The sequence below is a fragment of the Geospiza fortis genome, unplaced genomic scaffold (assembly GCF_000277835.1).
Source record: "Geospiza fortis unplaced genomic scaffold, GeoFor_1.0 scaffold172, whole genome shotgun sequence".
Classification (NCBI taxonomy): domain Eukaryota; kingdom Metazoa; phylum Chordata; class Aves; order Passeriformes; family Thraupidae; genus Geospiza; species Geospiza fortis.
This window is the reverse complement of record NW_005054309.1, coordinates 7,371,023-7,390,762: the sequence shown is the minus strand read 5'-3', so window position 1 is coordinate 7,390,762 and position 19,740 is coordinate 7,371,023. Positions and strand designations below refer to the sequence as shown.

At 40.7% G+C, this 19,740-nt stretch overlaps 1 protein-coding gene across 1 annotated transcript; it reads right to left on the bottom strand.

Annotated features, from left to right (window-relative positions):
• Window positions 1-2,610: 2,610 nt before the first annotated feature.
• NCEH1 (neutral cholesterol ester hydrolase 1) lies at window positions 2,611-18,332 on the bottom strand. Its single transcript, XM_005419143.2, has 5 exons — window positions 18,324-18,332; window positions 11,017-11,245; window positions 9,054-9,123; window positions 6,903-7,074; window positions 2,611-5,525 (listed from the first exon to the last, which is right to left on the bottom strand). Exons 1-5 carry the CDS (start codon window positions 18,330-18,332, stop codon window positions 4,908-4,910), a joined length of 1,098 nt encoding a protein of 365 aa, XP_005419200.1. The 3' UTR covers window positions 2,611-4,907.
• Between the last annotated feature and the right edge of the window lie 1,408 nt (window positions 18,333-19,740).

Sequence of the window (19,740 nt, the reverse complement as noted above, 5' to 3'; positions counted from 1 at the left end):
CCATGAGGCACTTGCTGCTGCTCCAGCTGAGGGTGGGAGGTGGGAAATAGGGCATGGGGACAAGCAGGGGATGCGGTCACAGCCACACTCAGCTGAGAGAGGAACTGCCTTGCATTGCAAGCCCTGTACAGTCAGATGTTTTATGACATCTGAGAAAACACTGCTGGAAAAAAAAAATGTTTTATGTGGCCCTGACTGTTTTTAATGCATTCAATTTCATGCAAGCAGGAGTATGACTCTTGCGAGCTTAAAAAATAGGGTTGTAAGTCCTTTGAAGCATTTTTTCCCCACCACTTTTTTTTTTTTTTCCATCAGGATAAAGGCTTTGTATTCTGTGAAAGGCACAGGAGCCTGCTAGACAAAATGGAATACTCCCCACATTAGGATATTTCAAAAGGAATGCTGCAATGATCAATAAATGAGAGAACTGGGGCAGAAAATGGATTGCAGGTCAGAAAAAAAAAGAATGCGAAAGGAAGGCAAACAGGAATAAAACAGGAACCTGGACTTTTGCTGGTTAAACCAGATTTCAAACATACACATAACCTATAGACACATAAAAATGTGTCTATACATCAGAATGAAGAATGTGAGTTCTGCTGTTTGTCTTCAAGAAGAACAGCAGTAGAAGTGCAGGTTTGTCCATTCTTCAGCACCAACAGATGTGGTCACCATTAATCATTTGGCAGAAATGAAGTACAGGGAGGTGACCCTCACAGCCCACAGACACACAGAAGTCTCCTGCCTTGAAAACAATCAAAAATCAGACTGGAAATGCTCGGAAATACAAAACCAGAAAAATAAAATAAATCACAGGTATATTTCACTTTATTTATTTGTTCTTCATTTTGATAACACATCTCAAATTACACTTGGTAATGAGATCTTACAAATCTTTCCCCTGCTCTGGGACAAAAAGCAAAAACCAGTCATGCAAAAGGTATTGAATGCATTCACATCAAGTCTGTTGTATGTTGGGCTTTTGAACATCATAAATATGAGAACATTAAACCAACTGGTATTGGAATTTTTTAACAATATCGTCGTTACATATCATAGCAGCTTAAAAGGTTTAACTCAAGTTTACCTGCTTCCAATATTTTTATTTTAAAACTTTCTACTACAGTTTGGTAAGAGATTAAAAAATATAGAGGCCCAAATATTACAAAATAATGTTTTAAAGAGAAAGTATTTCTATTTAGTTTGTAAGTGTTAAAACTCACAATGGCCTTTCTGCTTTGACTGGGAAAGCAGTTCTGAAATTACTTAGATGAAGGTTATGAAATTCAACTTATTTGTGATTTTTATGCATCATGAAACCTCTTGAAAGAGGCCTGGGCTTACAGAAATGTTGAACACCCATCCTTTAAGAGGTCCTCAGCCAACGAGACAGAATCTCCATCTATTCTTGCAAATATTAGTCAAAATATGGGGGACTCACTAATATAGTTCTCAGGTCTATGAAAGCAGGATAAGAATGAGTATAGATTGTTATGCATGTTGATTTTGCCTTTTTTTTTTAAAGCTGTCTTCTGAATGCTTTGATAGCCATCAGGAACAAGATATTTTTTCAATAGTGTCTAATTGTAGAAGGGGAAGAAAAGCTACCTACAAAAGCCAAGATCATGATAAGAAAACAAATTTATTGAACATCTTCTCTGAAAAGACTCTACCATGCACAGGTGAAATACTGCTACAAACACTTGCTCTGATCCTACATCATGTCCTAAACTGCTTTGTGAAATAACCAAGGGATGAAGGTGCAAGATGAACCCAAGGAAACACCTGGGGATGCATGAAAACACAGTAACAAATCCAGGTGTTGTAATATGGATTAATCTTAATCTCTTGCTACCAAGCATCTGCTTTCTGTAACCCTGAGTCAGTTCCTAGAAGTTTGTAGCAACACAGCTGGAAACAACCCTAAACTTTCAATTTGGGACATGGGGACTGCGTGCAAAGGAGACCAGAGCACAGGAGGAGGAAAGCTGGGCTGGGACTAACTCAGTTCAAGGGTTACACTGAATTTAAAAAGACAGTGCTCTGTCTTTTTAGAGCTGGAACTCAGACCTCTTTTTTTGCATGTTGTAGGATCCCTCAGGTATCTCTGCAGCTCTCAGGTATTAAACCACGTGGCTGCAAGATCAAAGTAGTCCAGATGCTTTGACAGAAGTAGTTAACAGTGTGCATCACACCCACGTGGTGCTGAGATCTCGGCCATCGCACCAGGCTGCTGATGGCTTCGTAAACACGTTCACTCCAGTTATAAACTTACTTATTTCTTGTGCCAAGACTTCAATGTGCTTCAGTGCATGAAGGAAATTTACAACCCACTCCAGGAATATATATATACATATGTATATATATTCCAGCTCTCCCTTTCAATTCAGTTAAAAAAAAAAACCAGCAGCAATTATATTTTAGATTCGGAACAGATACGTATAACTTAGCTATAAACAAATGCTGAGCTAAAGCTTTGCAAAAAGCTCTCAGGAAAACTAAATATTGTAAGACTTTTAGGAATATTAACCATCTTATTCCAGTACCACAGTTATACTATGATGTATAATCATAGTATATCTATATATTATACTAATGACAGTGAGTAGATATAAATTTTATCTTTTCTGACATGGGTTTACTCTTTAAGCAGGAAATTCAGGAAGAAGCCTGTTATAACTCAGTACAGTGACTTTTTTTTTTTTTTTTTTTACTATTTTAGTCATAGTTTAAAGTCAGGTAAATGTTGCTGTCTCCATACAAAGGGAAAGGACTCTGGGGCAGGTTAGTAACTTGTCTTTTGAATGGATATAACTTTAGTTGCTGTCCGTTCAAAGCATACAATCTATGAAGTTGTATTTATGGGGAAAAGGAGGAAAGGGTTAAAATCCTGATAAAAAGTTTTAGTTCCTCTGCAGTGTTAATTGGGTTTCTTGATCAAAATTTATTCTGATTCAGATTGTTACTTGGTTGCTGTAATTCCACCAAGTCTTTGTAAATGCTAAATGGAAGAAGAATCTGGGCCACAGCTGAAAAAGCTCTGCCTTGTGATCTCCGTGTGAACTATGCTGGGAATGAGTTTTGGCCTGCATGACTGAGCTGACATCCAGGCCTTGTCTCGTTAATGGTTTTTCTTAATACACACAACCACGTTAACAACCTGGTGTTTCCAGGAAGCAGTGATTCAGCAAAGCCATTCTCCTATTTAATTTAAATCCCAGTGAAAGGGGACTGCTCTGTATATATTTTAAATGTCAGAAGGCAGTTTGATCTACCAGAACCTGATGGAGTTTTTTGAAGAACTTTTCAGAATCCTGCTGTAAGGAATACTTTAATGAAATAGCCTTTGTCATGATCTCCAAGGGCTAAGAAGCCTCACCTCAACCAGGACAGAGGGGAGCAAACTGCTCAGCAGGACCCAAGCCCAGCAGCATCCCTGATGTGGGACAGGCTGCTCTGAGCCAGCTCTTGGAGGAGGATGGAAAGTCAAAAGCCATAGGAGCTGCTGAGTGCCTGCAGTCACATTCCCATCCGTGTGCTACACCCACGCCTGAGAATTCAGCTTCACAGCTCTGTTGTGAGGTAGGAAATTACTGCCTCCCTTGCAGAAGTGGGGTATGAGGAGATGACCTTGTTCTCCTGGGGACCCACAGGAAGTCTGTGGTAAAGCTGAGGATGAATTTAATCTCCCACTCTCTCCTCTGTTCCTATGGGCTTTTGACACCACCTTCATTTCCGCAAGCTGTGAGCAGCCTGGACAATAGACAGTCACAAAGTGGTTTCTTTCCCCTGTCCTGCCTGTCTGAACTTCACAGACTGGCTCAAACTGCACATGTTTGCTGCCCAGTAGTGAGATCATCTTACCTAGAGCAGTCTACAAGACAGACAAAGCTCAGCTGCAAAGCTCAGAATTAAATCTTCTGTATAGACTGGAGCCCACTTGTATTCGCTTGCTTTCCTCCTTTCACGAAGCAGGAAATAAAAACTATAAACACAAAAGAAAAGTCAATGAACAAAAATTTCTACTATTAATTACAAACATTAGTGCAAACCACACAGCAGACTATTTATAGTAAGGTCAGTATTTTCTGTAAGTAGGTCATACAACTGAGGCTTTAAACACAGGTGAAGTCACATTCTTTAGCCAAATAAGTAGTCAGCTTTGAAGGTCACTCACACAGGAAACCTGGATTCTGCTGCTACACATAATATTTTATCTTACCTATTTGTGTGTATGCTATCATACTTTGTATTGAAAATATATTTAGTCCTGTACCTTTTAAAATATATTTATTAAAAGGTAGTAAAAACCAAATTCCAAAGCTGAATTACAGGTTTGGCTAAGACTCATCTAGCATCATTTTAACTGCCTAGAAGAGCTTTTTCAAAAAATATTTTTAAAAATTTAAATGAGCTGTTTGTCTATGGCAAAAAGCCAACACCTAAATCCGTGCTTGTCATTCAAATTCATGGCCCTGCTGCCCAAGGCTCTCACTGTGACATCAGATGCTTAACACTGCTGTAAACTAGCTCACGTTTTTTACATATTCAGAAGTAGATGCAGATCTTAGGATTTATCTCACAGCACTTCAAAGCCAGGGCCTTTGTACCTAATTAAGAGTCAAAGCTTGAAAGTTGCAGCCAAGCAAAAATCCTGCAGGAATCCTGATCTCCCTGCTCAACATATGTTTATGTTTGGCAGTAGTCATCTGGGACAAAGTGGAAAAAAGACTGGTTTGGAAAAAAATACTTCTCAAAATTCCTTACTGGGCAAGGCCAATGGAGCTAGAAAATGCTGCAGTTAGTGGTCTGCAGCCTAAGAGTGAAGTCAGAATTCAGAAAAAGTGCACTTTTTGATTGTTTGCTCTTCCTCCAGAATAGACATGGCAGCCACGGCAGCCCACCCTTCACAGGTTCTCATCCAGCCACTTGATGTAGCTGTTCCTGGTCTGCACGCCGGCCGAGAAATCCGTGGGCCACACGGTGAAGATCATGCAGCCGTGGAAGCAGTCGTGGAAGTGGTCGAGGGTGACGGGCACGCCGGCGCGCTCCAGGCGCGCTGCGTACATGGCGCCGTCGTCGCGCAGCACGTCGTTCTCGCAGGTCAGCACGTAGGTGCGCGGCTGCCGCGCCAGCGTGGCGTCGTCCGCCAGCAGCGGCACCGCCCGCACGTCCAGCAGCGCCGGCAGCTGCTCCACGATGGCCTCCGTGCCCGTGCTCTGCACCACGGGCTTGTAGTTCTTCTTGAAGGAGGGAGGCAGCAGGGAGGTCCAGTTGAGGCGTGCGCGGAAGGACAGGGCCTGGCCCACGTTGAGCGCGGTGTGGTTGTTGATGAGCAGCTCGTGAGCCAGGTCGTAGTTGCCGTTGATGTAATCGATCCAGTAGTTGATCATGACGTAGCGAGGGAGCACGGGCATGTTCATGTTCTGCTGGTAGGAGGGTGTGTTGAAGTCAAAGGCCTGGAGGACTGGGTAAATCAAGGCCTGCAGTTTCGGTCTGACAGGCAAATCCTCATCTTTGCTAAGCTGTGCGAAAAACACAGGATGGAGTTAAGGTTATGAAGAAGGTAAACATGTATCAATGTGGAACTTTAGGAAAGCAAAGATTTATTTGACAATTTTAGAGTGAACTCTGCTCTTATACAGGTAATGTGGTTGTTTTGTCTGAATTATTAGCAGCCTGATCTTTTTCTCCTCTTGTAAGGTGGCCATTCAGGCAGATCCAGCATCCCATTCCCAAAAGAAACCAGTGACATCAGTTTATTAAAGGGAGTAAGAAAAAAAAATAAATGTGTAAAGTGGCATTTCTCTAACACAGTGCCCAGCTGAACAGCAGGATTTCCTGAATCAAAGGAGCTACTCTTGCTTTTAAGAGCTTTTAATGGATTTTTCTTCCATGAATTGATCTAATTGGGTTCTTTTCAGCCAATGTAGATTGCTGGCATCCACAATTTTTTCTAGCAAAGACTGACCTGGTGCAGAAGCACCTCCCTGTGTCTCACTTGACCTGCATTTGATTTAAGTCTACCAATTACAAATTTAGTGCCCCCTGACTGCCTTACTGGAATAGTCAGCAAACTCTTTGTTTCATCTCCTACACAAGATACCCAGTGCCCCATCATGTCCCATCTGGTTTAAAAAGAATTATGCATCAGGAAATCGAATTAGGAATGCTCTTTCCAAAATGTGGTGCTATCATGTTTATCAGTCCTCAATATTGAAGTTTTTATTGTAATTGTCTCTTATTAATTTTTCCACCCTAATTCAATATTGCAAGGTTGTCATGATAATTAGTTGTCTGGACATGGTATCTGCTTTCTTATCACTAATGGTTATGGAAATAAGATAATAATAATAATATTTCATTCAACCGTGAAAAATATTACTTGCCTCGGGTCTCCTTTAAACTCTTTACTAGATCAAATTCAGATTACATTTAAACTGCAGATACACAAAAGAAATTTCCTTAAAATTGCAAAATGCTACAATTTAACAGAAGAATTAAGCTCCATTTACTGTATATTTTGTCCTTCATTTGTATTTGAAAGAAATAAAAGCATATTTCCAGAGACAATTATCTAAAAATAGGTAACAGTATTAAGAAATTATGCCTACTTGGAAAAACAAGGATTTCACCAACAAAATAGGTTAAAAAAAGTAATTTAGCTACTTGCTCCTAAACTCTGGTCCATAACAACTTGTGACTGTAACAACACATCACAACCTATGTGATTCATATAGTGACTGAGTCACTTTACAGAAGGAAAATTAACAGATTCTGGCTTTCTACCATTCTGTTTTCAGGCGTGGCACATCACCTTGTGATGGTGCAGCACAAGGACCCTGCCAGCCTCTCTGGGCTGGACTGCAGTAGTGCAATACAGAACACTCAGTGGATGTTACCTGCTGGCACACAGCAGCTGCCAAATTCCCTCCTGCACTGTCCCCAGAGATTGCAATTCGACTGGGGTCCACTGAATACTCAGCCAAGACATCAGGCTGCAGGAAATGCTTTGTTGCACGAAGAGCATCGTGGTACTGCTCGGGGAAGCACACCTCAGGCACCAGCCTGTATCTGCAACAGGAAAGGGATGAGAAACAATTCTTACCTCTGTCTTATTGTACTGGTGTTATTGTACCTCTCCTTTAGGATTTACAGGTGATATCAGATCACCCTTACTGGAAATAAGTATTTCATTAGGACAAATAGTACAGAAGAGGTAGGAGGTGTGTAATATGTATGTAAGACTCAATCTTATAATTAGTGTTCTAATTTGGAAAAATTAAAATGAACCTACTAAACATGAATAATACCAAGATAGTATAAAATTGTGCAGCACTTTCCAAGAATTTACAATGGAGGATTTCATAATGCATTATAAAAATCAATAGTTAAGACTCCCTTGCCAAGGGAGTCATTCCACCCTGCCTGGTTTTGATCCAAATTCCCACCTAACTAAGATGAGGGCGAGTAAATCATACACGCCCAACATGCTCCTGTTTGGCTGAGCCTAACACCTAAGCACTTCTGCTTCCCGAATTTTCACTGATGTCAGGAGAGAATTAACCTTGCTATCCCTCTGTGCCATGAAATGAACAATAGCCAAGAAATTAAGCAATGCCAATTTTCTCCAGTGCAACAGATGCAATAATTCCTTTCCTGTATCAAGGAGAGGAGCAGAAATACAGCCATCGGGCAGGTGGGGGATGGAGGCACAGAGAGCAAACAGCTACCAGGAAGAGCCAGCAGCTGAATCCCACACATGACGCTTCCTCAGTTTCTAAATAACAGTGCAGGAGAAATCTGTTTGTATTTACTGAATAATTTGACATCCAACAGTTGTTACTGGGCTTTATGGTACAAAGCAAAGTTTTCAGCTTTTCAAACTACAGATTTTACACTTTTTTTCAAACTTACAGATTTTACTGCTTTTCAAACTACAGATTTTACACTTTGACAGTAGAGCCTAGCCAACCAAAATTCAGTTCTCTGACTCAAAATATCTTTAGCTTGTAAGCTAAAGAAGTTTCATATGCAGAGTAAATTTTAAACTTAAGATTCCAACTTTCAAACTCCAGTTGTGACCTGCTGTCAAAAAGCAATCTATATCTTGTATACACAGGAATCTGAGGGTGTCCTTTGGGAGCTCCTTGCAAAACAGCAAATTGTGCATAGATTGTGAAAGTGAGATGTGCAATTAGACCAACAAGGAATCCAATTAGACTTGGCTAATTGAATACATACCCCTTGATTGAAGGATGTAATGATTAAGGAGAAGAGGTAATAGTGACTCAGAGCAATAGACAGAATGACACCAGCATAAATCAGAAAAGGAATAATAAGGAACTTTTCAATATTGTGATTGCTGCTTGTCTGGAATAACCAACAGCTGCTTTTGTAGTTTTCCTTGTTTCTAATAATAAGAAACCAAAACAGTAAGAAAAAATAAACCCACCCCCCCAGTCCTTTAAAGTACGCCATAATAAGCATTAAATGAGTAACATCAACTCCATATAATTAAGTTGCAATTAGATCCCAAAGCTTGGTATGTAATGAACAGCAGGTGGGAAACTTGAGTCATTTTATCAAGTTGGGTTTAAAAAAGAAAATATTGAAGTTGACAATAAAGATGGGAACAGTACCAATCAAGCTGGAGTTGTCTAGGTAATGTATTTAGCTAATCAAGAGGTTTGTTTGCCTTGGAATTGTTTAACATGTTAAAAAAGCAGCCCTGCTCTGTTGTCTGGCAGTCTTCTGCTCTTGAAGGAAGCACAAGGCTTAAAAGAGAGGACTGGAACAGTGGGAGATTGCAAGAGCAGCAGGAAACTGCCAGACCTCACAGTGTATTCTAAAATAATTAGAAAACCAAATGAATTTCTGATACCACTCCAATTTGTTTTAATTTTAAAAGGATAAAGGTATCAGGCTAGTCTAGAAAATTACTGTCCAAGTTACAGCTTTATAGAGAAGCCACTATGGAAAGAGAAGCTAAAAGAACTATGTTAGAGATTTCTAATACCTTAAAACCACTTGATCAGTTTTAGATTACTCACTCAACAGAGACAACAACAGCATTCAGAGATTCAGCCATGATTCTGCAGAGATTGTTGTAAAGGCTTGTTCCTGGAAGAGAAGGACATGGTGTTAGGGACAGTGAGTCAATAGTCACAAAGCTGTCATTAAGCTTTCTCAGAAAACATACAGCTATCACACAGATAGAATCCATCAGATTTTATTACCAAAGAAAATGATAAATGAGATCAGCCCACAACTGCTCAAGTGCCAAATCCATGCTCCTTACAGCAGAAGGAAGGTAATTCATCACAATTTCAGAATCCTGCAGTCCAATGCCTTTCCTCATCTGTTTGTTGGTGACTTCATTTCACCCACCTATCACAATTTTCTCAGTTGGCCAAAATCTAAGGCACACAGTGGTCTGGGGGCATTTACATCCAGAGGGGGTTACTGCTGTATGAGTCACTGCCTGTGGTTCATTTTATTACAGCATGCATTGCTTTAATTCAAATGAGTTGCCCTATTAATGTCAGCTGAGCTACTCATTTAAGGGAGGATTAATCACAGCTATCCTATTTATCAGAGGACTGATTATCTTTAATTTTGTTCCTTTCCAGTTACTTAATTGTTGGTTCCCAGTACTATAAAATATATTAGGACATGAAACGTTTTCTAAAGTATCCAATCTGAGAAATTAAAATTTAGGTGTAGCAATTGTGTCATTAACTTCTGCACCTTGGACTCAGGGATACATCTGACAAAGCCAAGCTATAATCATCCTGACAAAGTGCAGCAATTTAATATAAACTTTTGCACAACAAGAGTCATATGCAAACTATTACAGAACAAATGATGCAGGCAGGAGGTTAACAAATATCTTTCAGGCAGGTCTAAGAAAATCCATCTCAAAGCAGAATTCCTCTGTAGGAAGAGGAGTAAAATGTTTAACTGCTACAGGACAAAGAGACCGGAATTTCCAAAGGCACGTGAAGGCCACATTTTAAAGTTATTTAGGAACCTAAAATCTCACTCAAATCATGGTCTAAATGACTTGTACATCCAGAGTCCAAATGCAATCAGTACAGTCTGTGTTTTGTATCATTTTGTAAAAATCCACTGAGGTTCTTTGTCTGTAGAGGAAGCTGCAGAATCAGGGCTTTATGGACTACAGGATGTCATGGGAACAATGGGGAAGGAAAAGGGAGAAGACTCTTCTCAGATCCGGATCCCAGAGCAGCCACAGGAGCCACAAGCCCTTTGTCTTCCAAGGCTGTTTTCCTCCTGTACAGCAAGGAAGCAATCAGTGGTTACCTTATCACTGCCTATAGCTGTACCTCACTTCCCCTGATCATGTTTGTGGTTTCCAAGTAAATGGAGTAAACAGCATTACATTTCAAGGCAATTATGCTAGTGGTGGTTGTAGTCCCTAAGTAACAACCCAAAGAGGAACCAACCTCTACCTGTTTCCCTCAGACTCCTCCTGCCTGCGCTCAGCAGTGTGTATTCCCAGGTAGGTGTTATTTAAGAACCAAACATTAGCAAGGCTGTTGCATGCAGTGTAGATCAGCTCAGTCTCCTGCTAATTATTCTCTGAAAATGGGGCAAACCCACGTAATTTCCTTATATGCAGCCACTGGAACCTGATCACCAAGAACTGATTTTTGCACATTACCACAGAAAGTGAGGGACTGGCCTAAGCAGCCCACCCTGGCATCACAGAAATTTAATCAATAAGCTATTTTTCCCCTCTTAGATGTAATAAAATTAACCTTTTACTCCTTTAAGAGCTCACATGCAAGTAAGATATGCACTTCTGCTGTGTGTTCATAATATTTTTCTCCCTCTCTCCTTAGACTTGATCCACCGAAGTTGAGACAGTCACTACTGAATTCAGGTACATCTTAGCAAAACTGCCATTCCTGGCAGGAAAAAGAGCTTGTGGCTTCTCCTGCTAGGAGAAAAGCAGACTGAAACGCTATTTAATTACTGTCAGACACCTACTTGCACTTGCCAAGGCCCAGCCCCCTCCGTGGATGTAAACAACGCTGCGCTTGAGGCTTTCATCTCCCTTGGCAGGAGGTTCAAACACTCTCACTTCCACGCCATCAAAAACTGCATCCGTGATTTTAATGTCTTCAGAGGAGACAGACTTCAGCTTGTCAAAGGTGCAAATCAAATAATTCAGAACTATCAAGTGATGGCTGAGTCTCAGGTAGTGAATCAGGTGACACTAGTGGGGGGAAAAGAAGAAAGGAAATTTCTGTTACTTCAGAGCATATAATATTCTACCACATTGACGTGTAATACAATTGCATTCAAAGGGCAGGTCCTACATGATTCTTAACAATATTCACTGGAAAATGAAATTTTATCAAGAACCCCTAATGTTTTTAAAGCTGTATTAAACCAAAAAGCTGCCCATAGAAGATTTTCTGTGGAAAAATAAAATTAAACTATAAGCACTTCGTGGATCACAGCCATGAACAAACACTCAGATCCTATGAAAGACACCTTGGAAGGGAACAACCCTTATGTTCCACTAGGGGACCTATGGAGCTCCTCAGACTGGTGCCACCAGAGGGCAATACTACACAGGCGATGTTTTTTTGGTGGAAAAGTATCAAAAACGCAGATTATTTCTCTTGTTCCACTGCAAAGCATAAGTCTTTCTACTTCCAAATTAAGAAAAGTTCCCAAGGGCTGCAAAGAAATTTGGAAACAGGAATAGTCTTAAAGGAATGGTATTTTTTGGCTTGTCCTGTGTTTACCTGCAGAACTGAGAAGGATCTGAAACACTAGTCAAGAACAGCAGTAGGTTAATAACACCTTTTTCCAACCCCAGAGACTCAAGTGTGTTACTTTTTTATGTGATAAAAACACTATGAAATTGAAGAATGATCTGATCCTTCTGTCTCCTTATAGTAGAAGGAGACAGATTTTATCCCCTTTAGCTATCCAGGACTTTTATTTTCATGTTTATTTTTAAAATTTTACTCTGACTCAATTAGAAACCTGTTTCTCTCAGCAAACACTACTGGGATTCAAGGCACTCCTCCACTTTGAAATGGTCATGACCTGTTCCCCACACATGACCTGCTCACTATTTGTAGTGCATACCTGTTCCCATGCCCTGGATGGTGCACAGGGGTGGCCAAAGGGCAGCCAAAGGACCACAGGGACTACAGTGTCCAGAGTGACCATTTAAAAGGAAAAGTAGTGGAGGTCTTTCCCCTTTGAGCTCAGAAACTGGATAACCAGCAAGGCCTTTTGTACAACTTTCTCAGGCAAGGCAATGGAGTTGGGAGGTAAAATTAACACATATATTTAACATATGCCTGTAGGAACACTACCACCAGCAAAACTGTCAGCTGGGACCTTTTGTTTTACGTCCAGGTACCAAATACTTGGAACAAGAAGAGGTGTCCCGTTGTATAGGGCTTTTCTACACAGGCCCACTTGGCAGTGTGAATTCTGCCAGTCCCACCAGTGCAGTGTAACCTGCTACAAAGAATTCAAGATGCTGACACAGAGTGAGCAGGGTCACCCAGCTACTGGTCGAACCACATTCACCTGCTGAAGAACAGATAGTTGCCAGTTCAATCTGTACAAAATCTGCACACACCCCCCTCCAGAATAAAAGGAAGCTTTGAAGCACTCAGGATCCTCTCTTCCAAAGAAGATCTTACAGCCACAATCTCTTACAAGTAATTTTTTTCTCTGTCCTAATTAGTTTGAATGTTAAAAAAATTGAAGTATTTGCTTTCATCCAGGTTCTGTACAGGAAAGGCCCTGCACAGCTCTCACTGCAGGCTGCTGTAGAAAAAAAAAATGTTTGGTACTTAAAAACCCCTCCAAAATTTACACCAAATACAATGGGCTGTTATGTGACCTGGGAAAGGAATCCATTCCCAAAACAAGAATTTTTAAAAAATTACATTTTTTTCTTGCTTTAACTTGTGCTAACATCACCCTGCTGAGATGGTTTGGTAGGAATCCAAATTTCAAACTGTTTGCTGCTTTTTGGATGGGACATCATTTCTTCATACTGCAAGTCTTTTCTCTGGAAGAAGAAACACAAAATATCCACCTGGCAGCAAGAAATGCTGAATTCTCAAGGCTATTTGCGTCTCCGAGTTTCAGCCCATGTTTTTCTCCCACCATTACTTAAAATTCCCACAGGAAACCCCAGGACTAGTTTGAAATCTGAAGAGCAATACATCTATTAATAATCTGGCACACAACTTGTTTGGCTGCCACTGATGTAACCACATGAAGATCTGATCCTCTCTGTGCCCTGTGGAAGTTCTCAGGGGAGGTAACCACTGTGAAGCAGTCTTAGAAATACTGCTCAAGAAAAGAATGTTTTTGTAGATTTTATTTAGCCTGACTGTGCTGCAATAGACATCTCGTTTTTGTTTTCTCCCACTTCAGTTTGCATTCTCTGTAGACAAGATTACCACATGTTCCCTGGAGTCAGGAATGTTTTGTTTTCAAGGCTAGTTAGGGGTTTTTACCAAGAAGTATGTTGCCCTGTTCTTCAAACTACAGAGCACCCTGGCCATCTGCAACCTACCATGCCCTTTCATGCCTATTGCTCCTAGAATAGACCACACTTTCCAAGAATCCAGAAACCTGGAAGAGATGCTTTCCACATCAGCACACAAAGGCAACAGTCCTAATTATTTATCAGGCATGGGCAGTTTTTCTGCCAAGCATTTATCAGATGGATTCTTTGTTAGTCTATCTGCCTAATCAGCCTATTGGCTTGTTATTTACAAGGCATCAGGATTGCACTTTTTGCTGGCAAAGAGCCAGTCTTGTACAAAGTTCTCACAAATAAATTTCTTCTTATCTTCTCTCTAAATATTAAAAAAATACTTATCACATCTTAGCAGTCTGTACTAATACTTCTGGCAGAAGATGTGGATGGCCAACTCTCCTCTAGAAGTACCTTGCTACCCAAAGGACAGCCCTGCCCATCCTGATGCCTGTTCTTCCCTGGCACCTTTCTTGTGATGCCCCCAGAAGCCTCAGAGCATGATCTTGCTGCACCAGTTAAATACAAACCCAGCAGAGCCAGAGGAACACTAAACTTCAGTCATGTCACCTTACTGATAGCCCAAGGCAGGAGAGAGGAGCAGGAGAAAGGATGCCAGCCCTTTTGGCAGCAGCTGGATCACCTTGAATCTGGGCTAAACTGGAACAGCTCGTCTCATGTGAGCAATAATGGGTTTGATCTTTGCTGGTAGCCACCCTCCCAGTTACAACCTGCAGGGCTGCTGCAGCTCACCAAATGTAACACTTCAAAATATTTGGGGATTATGTGTATGTGTGCATGTGGAGAGGAGAAGAGAAGAGAAGAGAAGAGAAGAGAAGAGAAGAGAAGAGAAGAGAGAAGAGAAAAGAGAAGAGAGAAGAGAGAAGAGAAGAGAAGAGAAGAGAAGAGAAGAGAAGAGAAGAGAAGAGAAGAGAAGAGAAGAGAAGAGAAGAGAAGAGAAGAGAGAAGAGAAAAGAGAAGAGAGAAGAGAGAAGAGAAGAGAAGAGAAGAGAAGAGAAGAGAAGAGAAGAGAAGAGAAGAGAAGAGAAGAGAAGAGAAGAGAAGAGAAGAGAGAAGAGAAAAGAGAAGAGAGAAGAGAGAAGAGAAGAGAAGAGAAGAGAAGAGAAGAGAAGAGAAGAGAAGAGAAGAGAAGAGAAGAGAAGAGAAGAGAAGAGAAGAGAAGAGAAGAGAAGAGAAGAGAAGAGAAGAGAAGAGAAGAGAAGAGAAGAGAAGAGAAGAGAAGAGAAGAGAAGAGAAGAGAAGAGAAGAGAAGAGAAGAGAAGAGAAGAGAAGAGAAGAGAAGAGAAGAGAAGAGAAATGTTCTCTGGTTAAAAGGGAAAGCAGACAGTGCTGCAATACTAAAAGCTAGTGGAAAGGAAGAGAAAGCATAAGGAAAAGGGGGAAGTAAAGAGACCACAGGAAAGAAAGAGGAGACAGTATAAAAATAAAAAGCCTGTGGGCAACTGGCCCAGAGCTGCCATGCCAGCTACAGGCATAGTACATTGCTCGCTCTGGGTCACAGCTGCAGGTTTTTCCACTACAGCAAAATCTCCTTTTATTCTGCTAGGACATTCCCATGACTGAGATTTTAAGGTTCTTCATAAGAACTATGAAGGCACTCCCAAGGGACTGAACTGTTCAAGACTGACACTTTCCTTCTGGTAAACTCTTTGATATGGGGTGCCAGGTACTGAAAGATTTAATTGATGTAGGAGGAAGTTTTCGGTAAACCAAGAAAGGAGTCAGGGCAGAATGAACAAAGTGCTGCACCAGTGGGGCACCATTACTTCACCTTTAACCACCAATATCTGTCCCTAAATTATTTGGATTCTTCTACTGGCTCCTCAGCTCACAATTTAATGAAGAAACTCATACCCCCCAAGGACTTGAATTCCATTCTCACCATGTGTTCTCTATTGCAAAAAAGTAACCCAAAAGTTTTTGTTGCAAATGTCCAGTTACCTCTAACTCCACTCAGCACATTGGGACTCTGTCCTCAGATGACTTCCTGGGCTAACCCTGGCTCTGCCCTTTAGCACGAATGATTGCGACAGGCCAGGAGGCGCTTGCAGCGCACAAAGGCACAAAGGCACCGCCCTCCAGAGGCATCAGCTGCTGCCTCCAGCGCCCTCCCAGCGGGCACAGCCAAGGTCCTGCACCGACTTCTCAGGCTTTGGGGGCATCAGGAGCTGGGCAAACACCTAAGGCTCTTTTCACATCCAGCACTACTTGGGAGCCAGCCAAATCTCACTCATGACTCAACTGAGTAATGATGCTGGAACTGCAAGGCTGAACTGTCTAAAACTCAACTTCCTACCTTAAAAGACACAGACACTATAGCCAGTTCTGGCATTGCTTTGAAAAGGACACTTCTATAAACGTTACAGGCCAAAATGCCAACGACAATGTCTGTAGTCAGTAACAGATTAGTGAAAAATAAACACAATCATTTCCACATTTAGCTGTGTGTAGAACAGATTGCTTTGTGTGCATCTTGGGTAATTTACCCTACTTAAGGATGATTTTACAAAAAGATTTCTCAATGCAAGTGTCTTGTTGCCCAGCAAAGAACATGTCTTTTTAATACTATTAGATAAGACAATTTTCAAAGACAAGTGCTTTTAGTTTTATTAATTTCCTTTAGAACTAAAAAGAAACCAGGAAGACTGTTTTTTCCATTTCTTAATTAGAAACAAAATCTAGTTATGTTTTAATGTGAGATTTTGCTCACATACCTATTCAACCATGATGATCTGCTTTTACAGCAACATAAGCTACCTGTTCCTGCAAGCAGGAGTTACAGTGGGGCTCAGTTTCTGCTCAGGTGCCAGTGCTGTGAGACCTACCTTCCATAACTAAAAACCTGTTTTACTGTTAATCAATTCTAAGACTGTTCTTGCATCCAGAACCATCAACAACTTACTGCACTGCCTACAACTATGACTTACATCTGTCCAGAAGTCACACACTCTGAAATATGTGGGTAGAGATAAATTGAAATGTTAGAAAGAAATACAACTCTTTTCCTGAATGTAATGTTAGAAAGAAATACAACTCTTTTCTTTACTCCTGAATGTTGATATCCCATGGTTGATTTTATTCCAAAAGTGAGTGGAGAAGAAGCACAAAGGAAACACTTGGCTGATGAGAAGTTTTCTGCCCTGTACAGCTGCCTGCTTTCTTCCATATACATCTATCTGATGGCCCCTATGCCAACCCATTTATCCTTCCAAACCTTTGCTAACAGCTGTCCCAATTCCAAAAAATTCCTCTTTCCTTGCCATGCACCAGAATAGCAAGTGTCTTGACAGTGATGTTCAGAAGTAACTTATTTCAAAGGACTCGAATAATCATGTGCTGCTCTCTTTCCTCTTCTAAGGGAGAGTGGTTAGAGGAAGAAGTCAAAATGCCTGTTATCAATACTGCTGTTACAGCAGAATTATGAATTCTTGCTCTAGACACTTGTAAATAGACACCCACTGAAAAAATTACTATGGTTAAATCTATGGCTCAATCCTGTAATTAACTTTCTGTGGCTTCCCAAATTTCAGTGAAGCTGAGTTCTGATGTACCTGTATATATATGTATGTATACAAGTTTTTAATTTCTAACCTCAAATTGTTTTATATCAGTTTCATGTTAAAATGTTACCATGCCCATTTTGAGACAGGTGATGAGCAAATTACCCTTTCTTCAGTAAGCATTTTCACATCAATTCATTAATATCATTAAAGTCTCAGTTTCTCTGTTTTCGTCCAGAGCAGCACAGGGCATTAGAGAGGGCACAGGAACAAAGCTCTGGAAAGTCATCTCAGTTTTCAGCTCCTTCACTGGAATTTTTGTGACCTCAGATAAGCACTCCAGCTCTTTCTACCTCTGTTCCCCACAATTTAAGACTTAAACTGATACTTTAGTAGTATCAGTTCCCTTCTGTAGTATGTTTTGAAACCTGCTTAAAGAAACTGCCCTATAAACACGACACACGTTTTAAACCACCTGATTATACCTGAGTGTTGGATTCTCACACTGAGCCAGGACACTGACTCAGTCCCAAGCTTGTAAAGAAATTTATAGGTGCCTGGGACAAAACTCTACATGCAAATGTAAAAACCTTATCATTAGTACACTGGAAGCCAGTGACAGCCCTATTGTGTTTTATTCACAGTGATTATTAATGCACTGAGCAAATAAACACATTATCCCTAATGAGAGACGGTCACACTTAATCATCAGAGTATTGACAATTCCATTTCAAAATAAGCAAAAGACAATTAAATTATTTGAAGCACTTGAAGTTTGTGGGGAAAAATACCTTTCAGAGATTTTAAAATTAGAAAGGTATTTCTGTCAGCTATCAGACCTATAAAGCAAAGTAATAAACAGCAAGCTGAAATACATTCAGAAGTGGGTGAAAGTTCAGCAGTCCCACTGAGAGAAATGTTAAACCATTTGGCCTTGAAATAGCTGATAGAGAAAGAAAGAGGAAGCTGACCTCTGGAAAAGGACATACACTTTATTTTATACATATATATATATATATATATATATATACACAAAAGCTGCCAAACAAAGTAAATACACAAGCTTAACTTTTACAATCCTACCTTTGGTTCACAAGAGTTCCTACCTAATGACAGTCATTTATTCCCAACTGTGCTGCCTCAGTGTTAGAAAGACTTCTGAACCCTTGGAAAGCACCTTCTCTTTCTCTCCAGAAACCAATGCCCCAAGGCTCACCTGCTGTGTGTCTGGGGCACCTCTAACAACTCACCTCCTTCATGCTTCTGGGTAAAACTCACTTGTCCCTTTGTTTTGCAAGTTATGCTACAGGAACTGTTACTTGCTTAGTAGTTTTTCTCACTATTGAAGCTTTTATTTCTAAGGCCAGAGATGTAAACAACTAAGAAATGCCCACTTTCCCCTAACAAAGTCTTCCCTGCCCCAGAGAGTGGGGCAGATGTGGGCACCTCAGTCCTGCCACCAGCCTGCTCCAGCTGGCACCCACCAGGCTTTGTCCTGCCAGCTCCTCCTGGGATTATGACCTCTAGAATATCTCAAAAAGAGATACTCCTCAGCCTCCAAGCTAGAGGCACCAGAATACATCTACAACCCAAGACACCACGTAAACAAACTGAATGTGTAGCTGAGGCAGCAGCAATATACATACATATAGCCACAGTCATACAATTTTCTAAAGTTAGGTCTCCTTGAGCCAGAGGTTCTGGCCTTGATTCAGGTGTTCCTGGACAAACCATGACTCTGTGTTTTGCAGGCAGCATGCTGTGCAGGCACTATGGCCCTTCTGTCCCTATCTACCAATGAACTTGGGCAAGCTGAGCACCTGCAGTTCAGTCACTTGAGTTAAAACATGGAGCAAGTGAATGTCAAGCCATAGATTTTACTGCAGAATTTAAACTATTGCATAATTTTCCTCTCATACAGGAGGACATACAAGTGACCAGGTTTTATCTGCACAGCAATCAGGTTTTATCATTTCAACCCAGAGGCATGCCTTGATTCAGCTATACAATTGGACCATAAGATGTCCCAGGGAATCAGACGAGTGATCCATTTAGTCCCAGCCTCTGAGTCCAAAGGTGACAACCAGAGAAGCTATTTAGGCAGAATATACAAGTTTGGACACTGTATGGGGGTCACTGTCTTCATGCTTCCCACTACTCACCATTACTGCATTAAGAATATAGCAGGTACACTCCCACCTAGTCCATTTATGAGCCCTCTGTCCACTAACTCATTTAATCCCTTTTTGAAGGGATCATCCTCTGCTCAAAATACAAGCTTTTTCACGTTTCAAAACAATCCAGTAAACTGAAATTTAAATCAAAACAACTTTTAATTTTCACATACACTCTGCCTTATATCAGTCCTGTCTATGACTGATCGGTCCTTGTGAAAGACTGGATAATATTAGAAGAAAACAAACTTCAGAGATGAAGTCATTATCAGAAAATTTGCCATCTCTTTTCTGTTTCATGTCAGCATAAAAACGCTGGCAGAAAATAAGGGAGAAATCATTAAGTGACAACTGCTCTGTGACAAAAAGCAAGCATCCAGAGAGTTTTCTTTAGTAACAAGACTCCAAATCAAGACAGTCTTACATTTGAAAGAGCTTGTATGTCCTCTTTCCCGAAGGCACAGGGATCAGATTAAAACCCACTAATTCTTTT

Excerpts from the sequence above, each read along its gene's own strand:
- NCEH1 (XM_005419143.2), bottom strand. Across the intron at positions 9,124-11,016 it reads CTGGGCCTTGGCAAGTGCAA|GAACAAGCCTTTACAACAAT; the intron begins GTAGGTGTCTGA and ends CTTCTCTTCCAG. Across the intron at positions 7,075-9,053 it reads GCTGTTGTTGTCTCTGTTGA|ATACAGGCTGGTGCCTGAGG; the intron begins GTGAGTAATCTA and ends TTCCTGTTGCAG.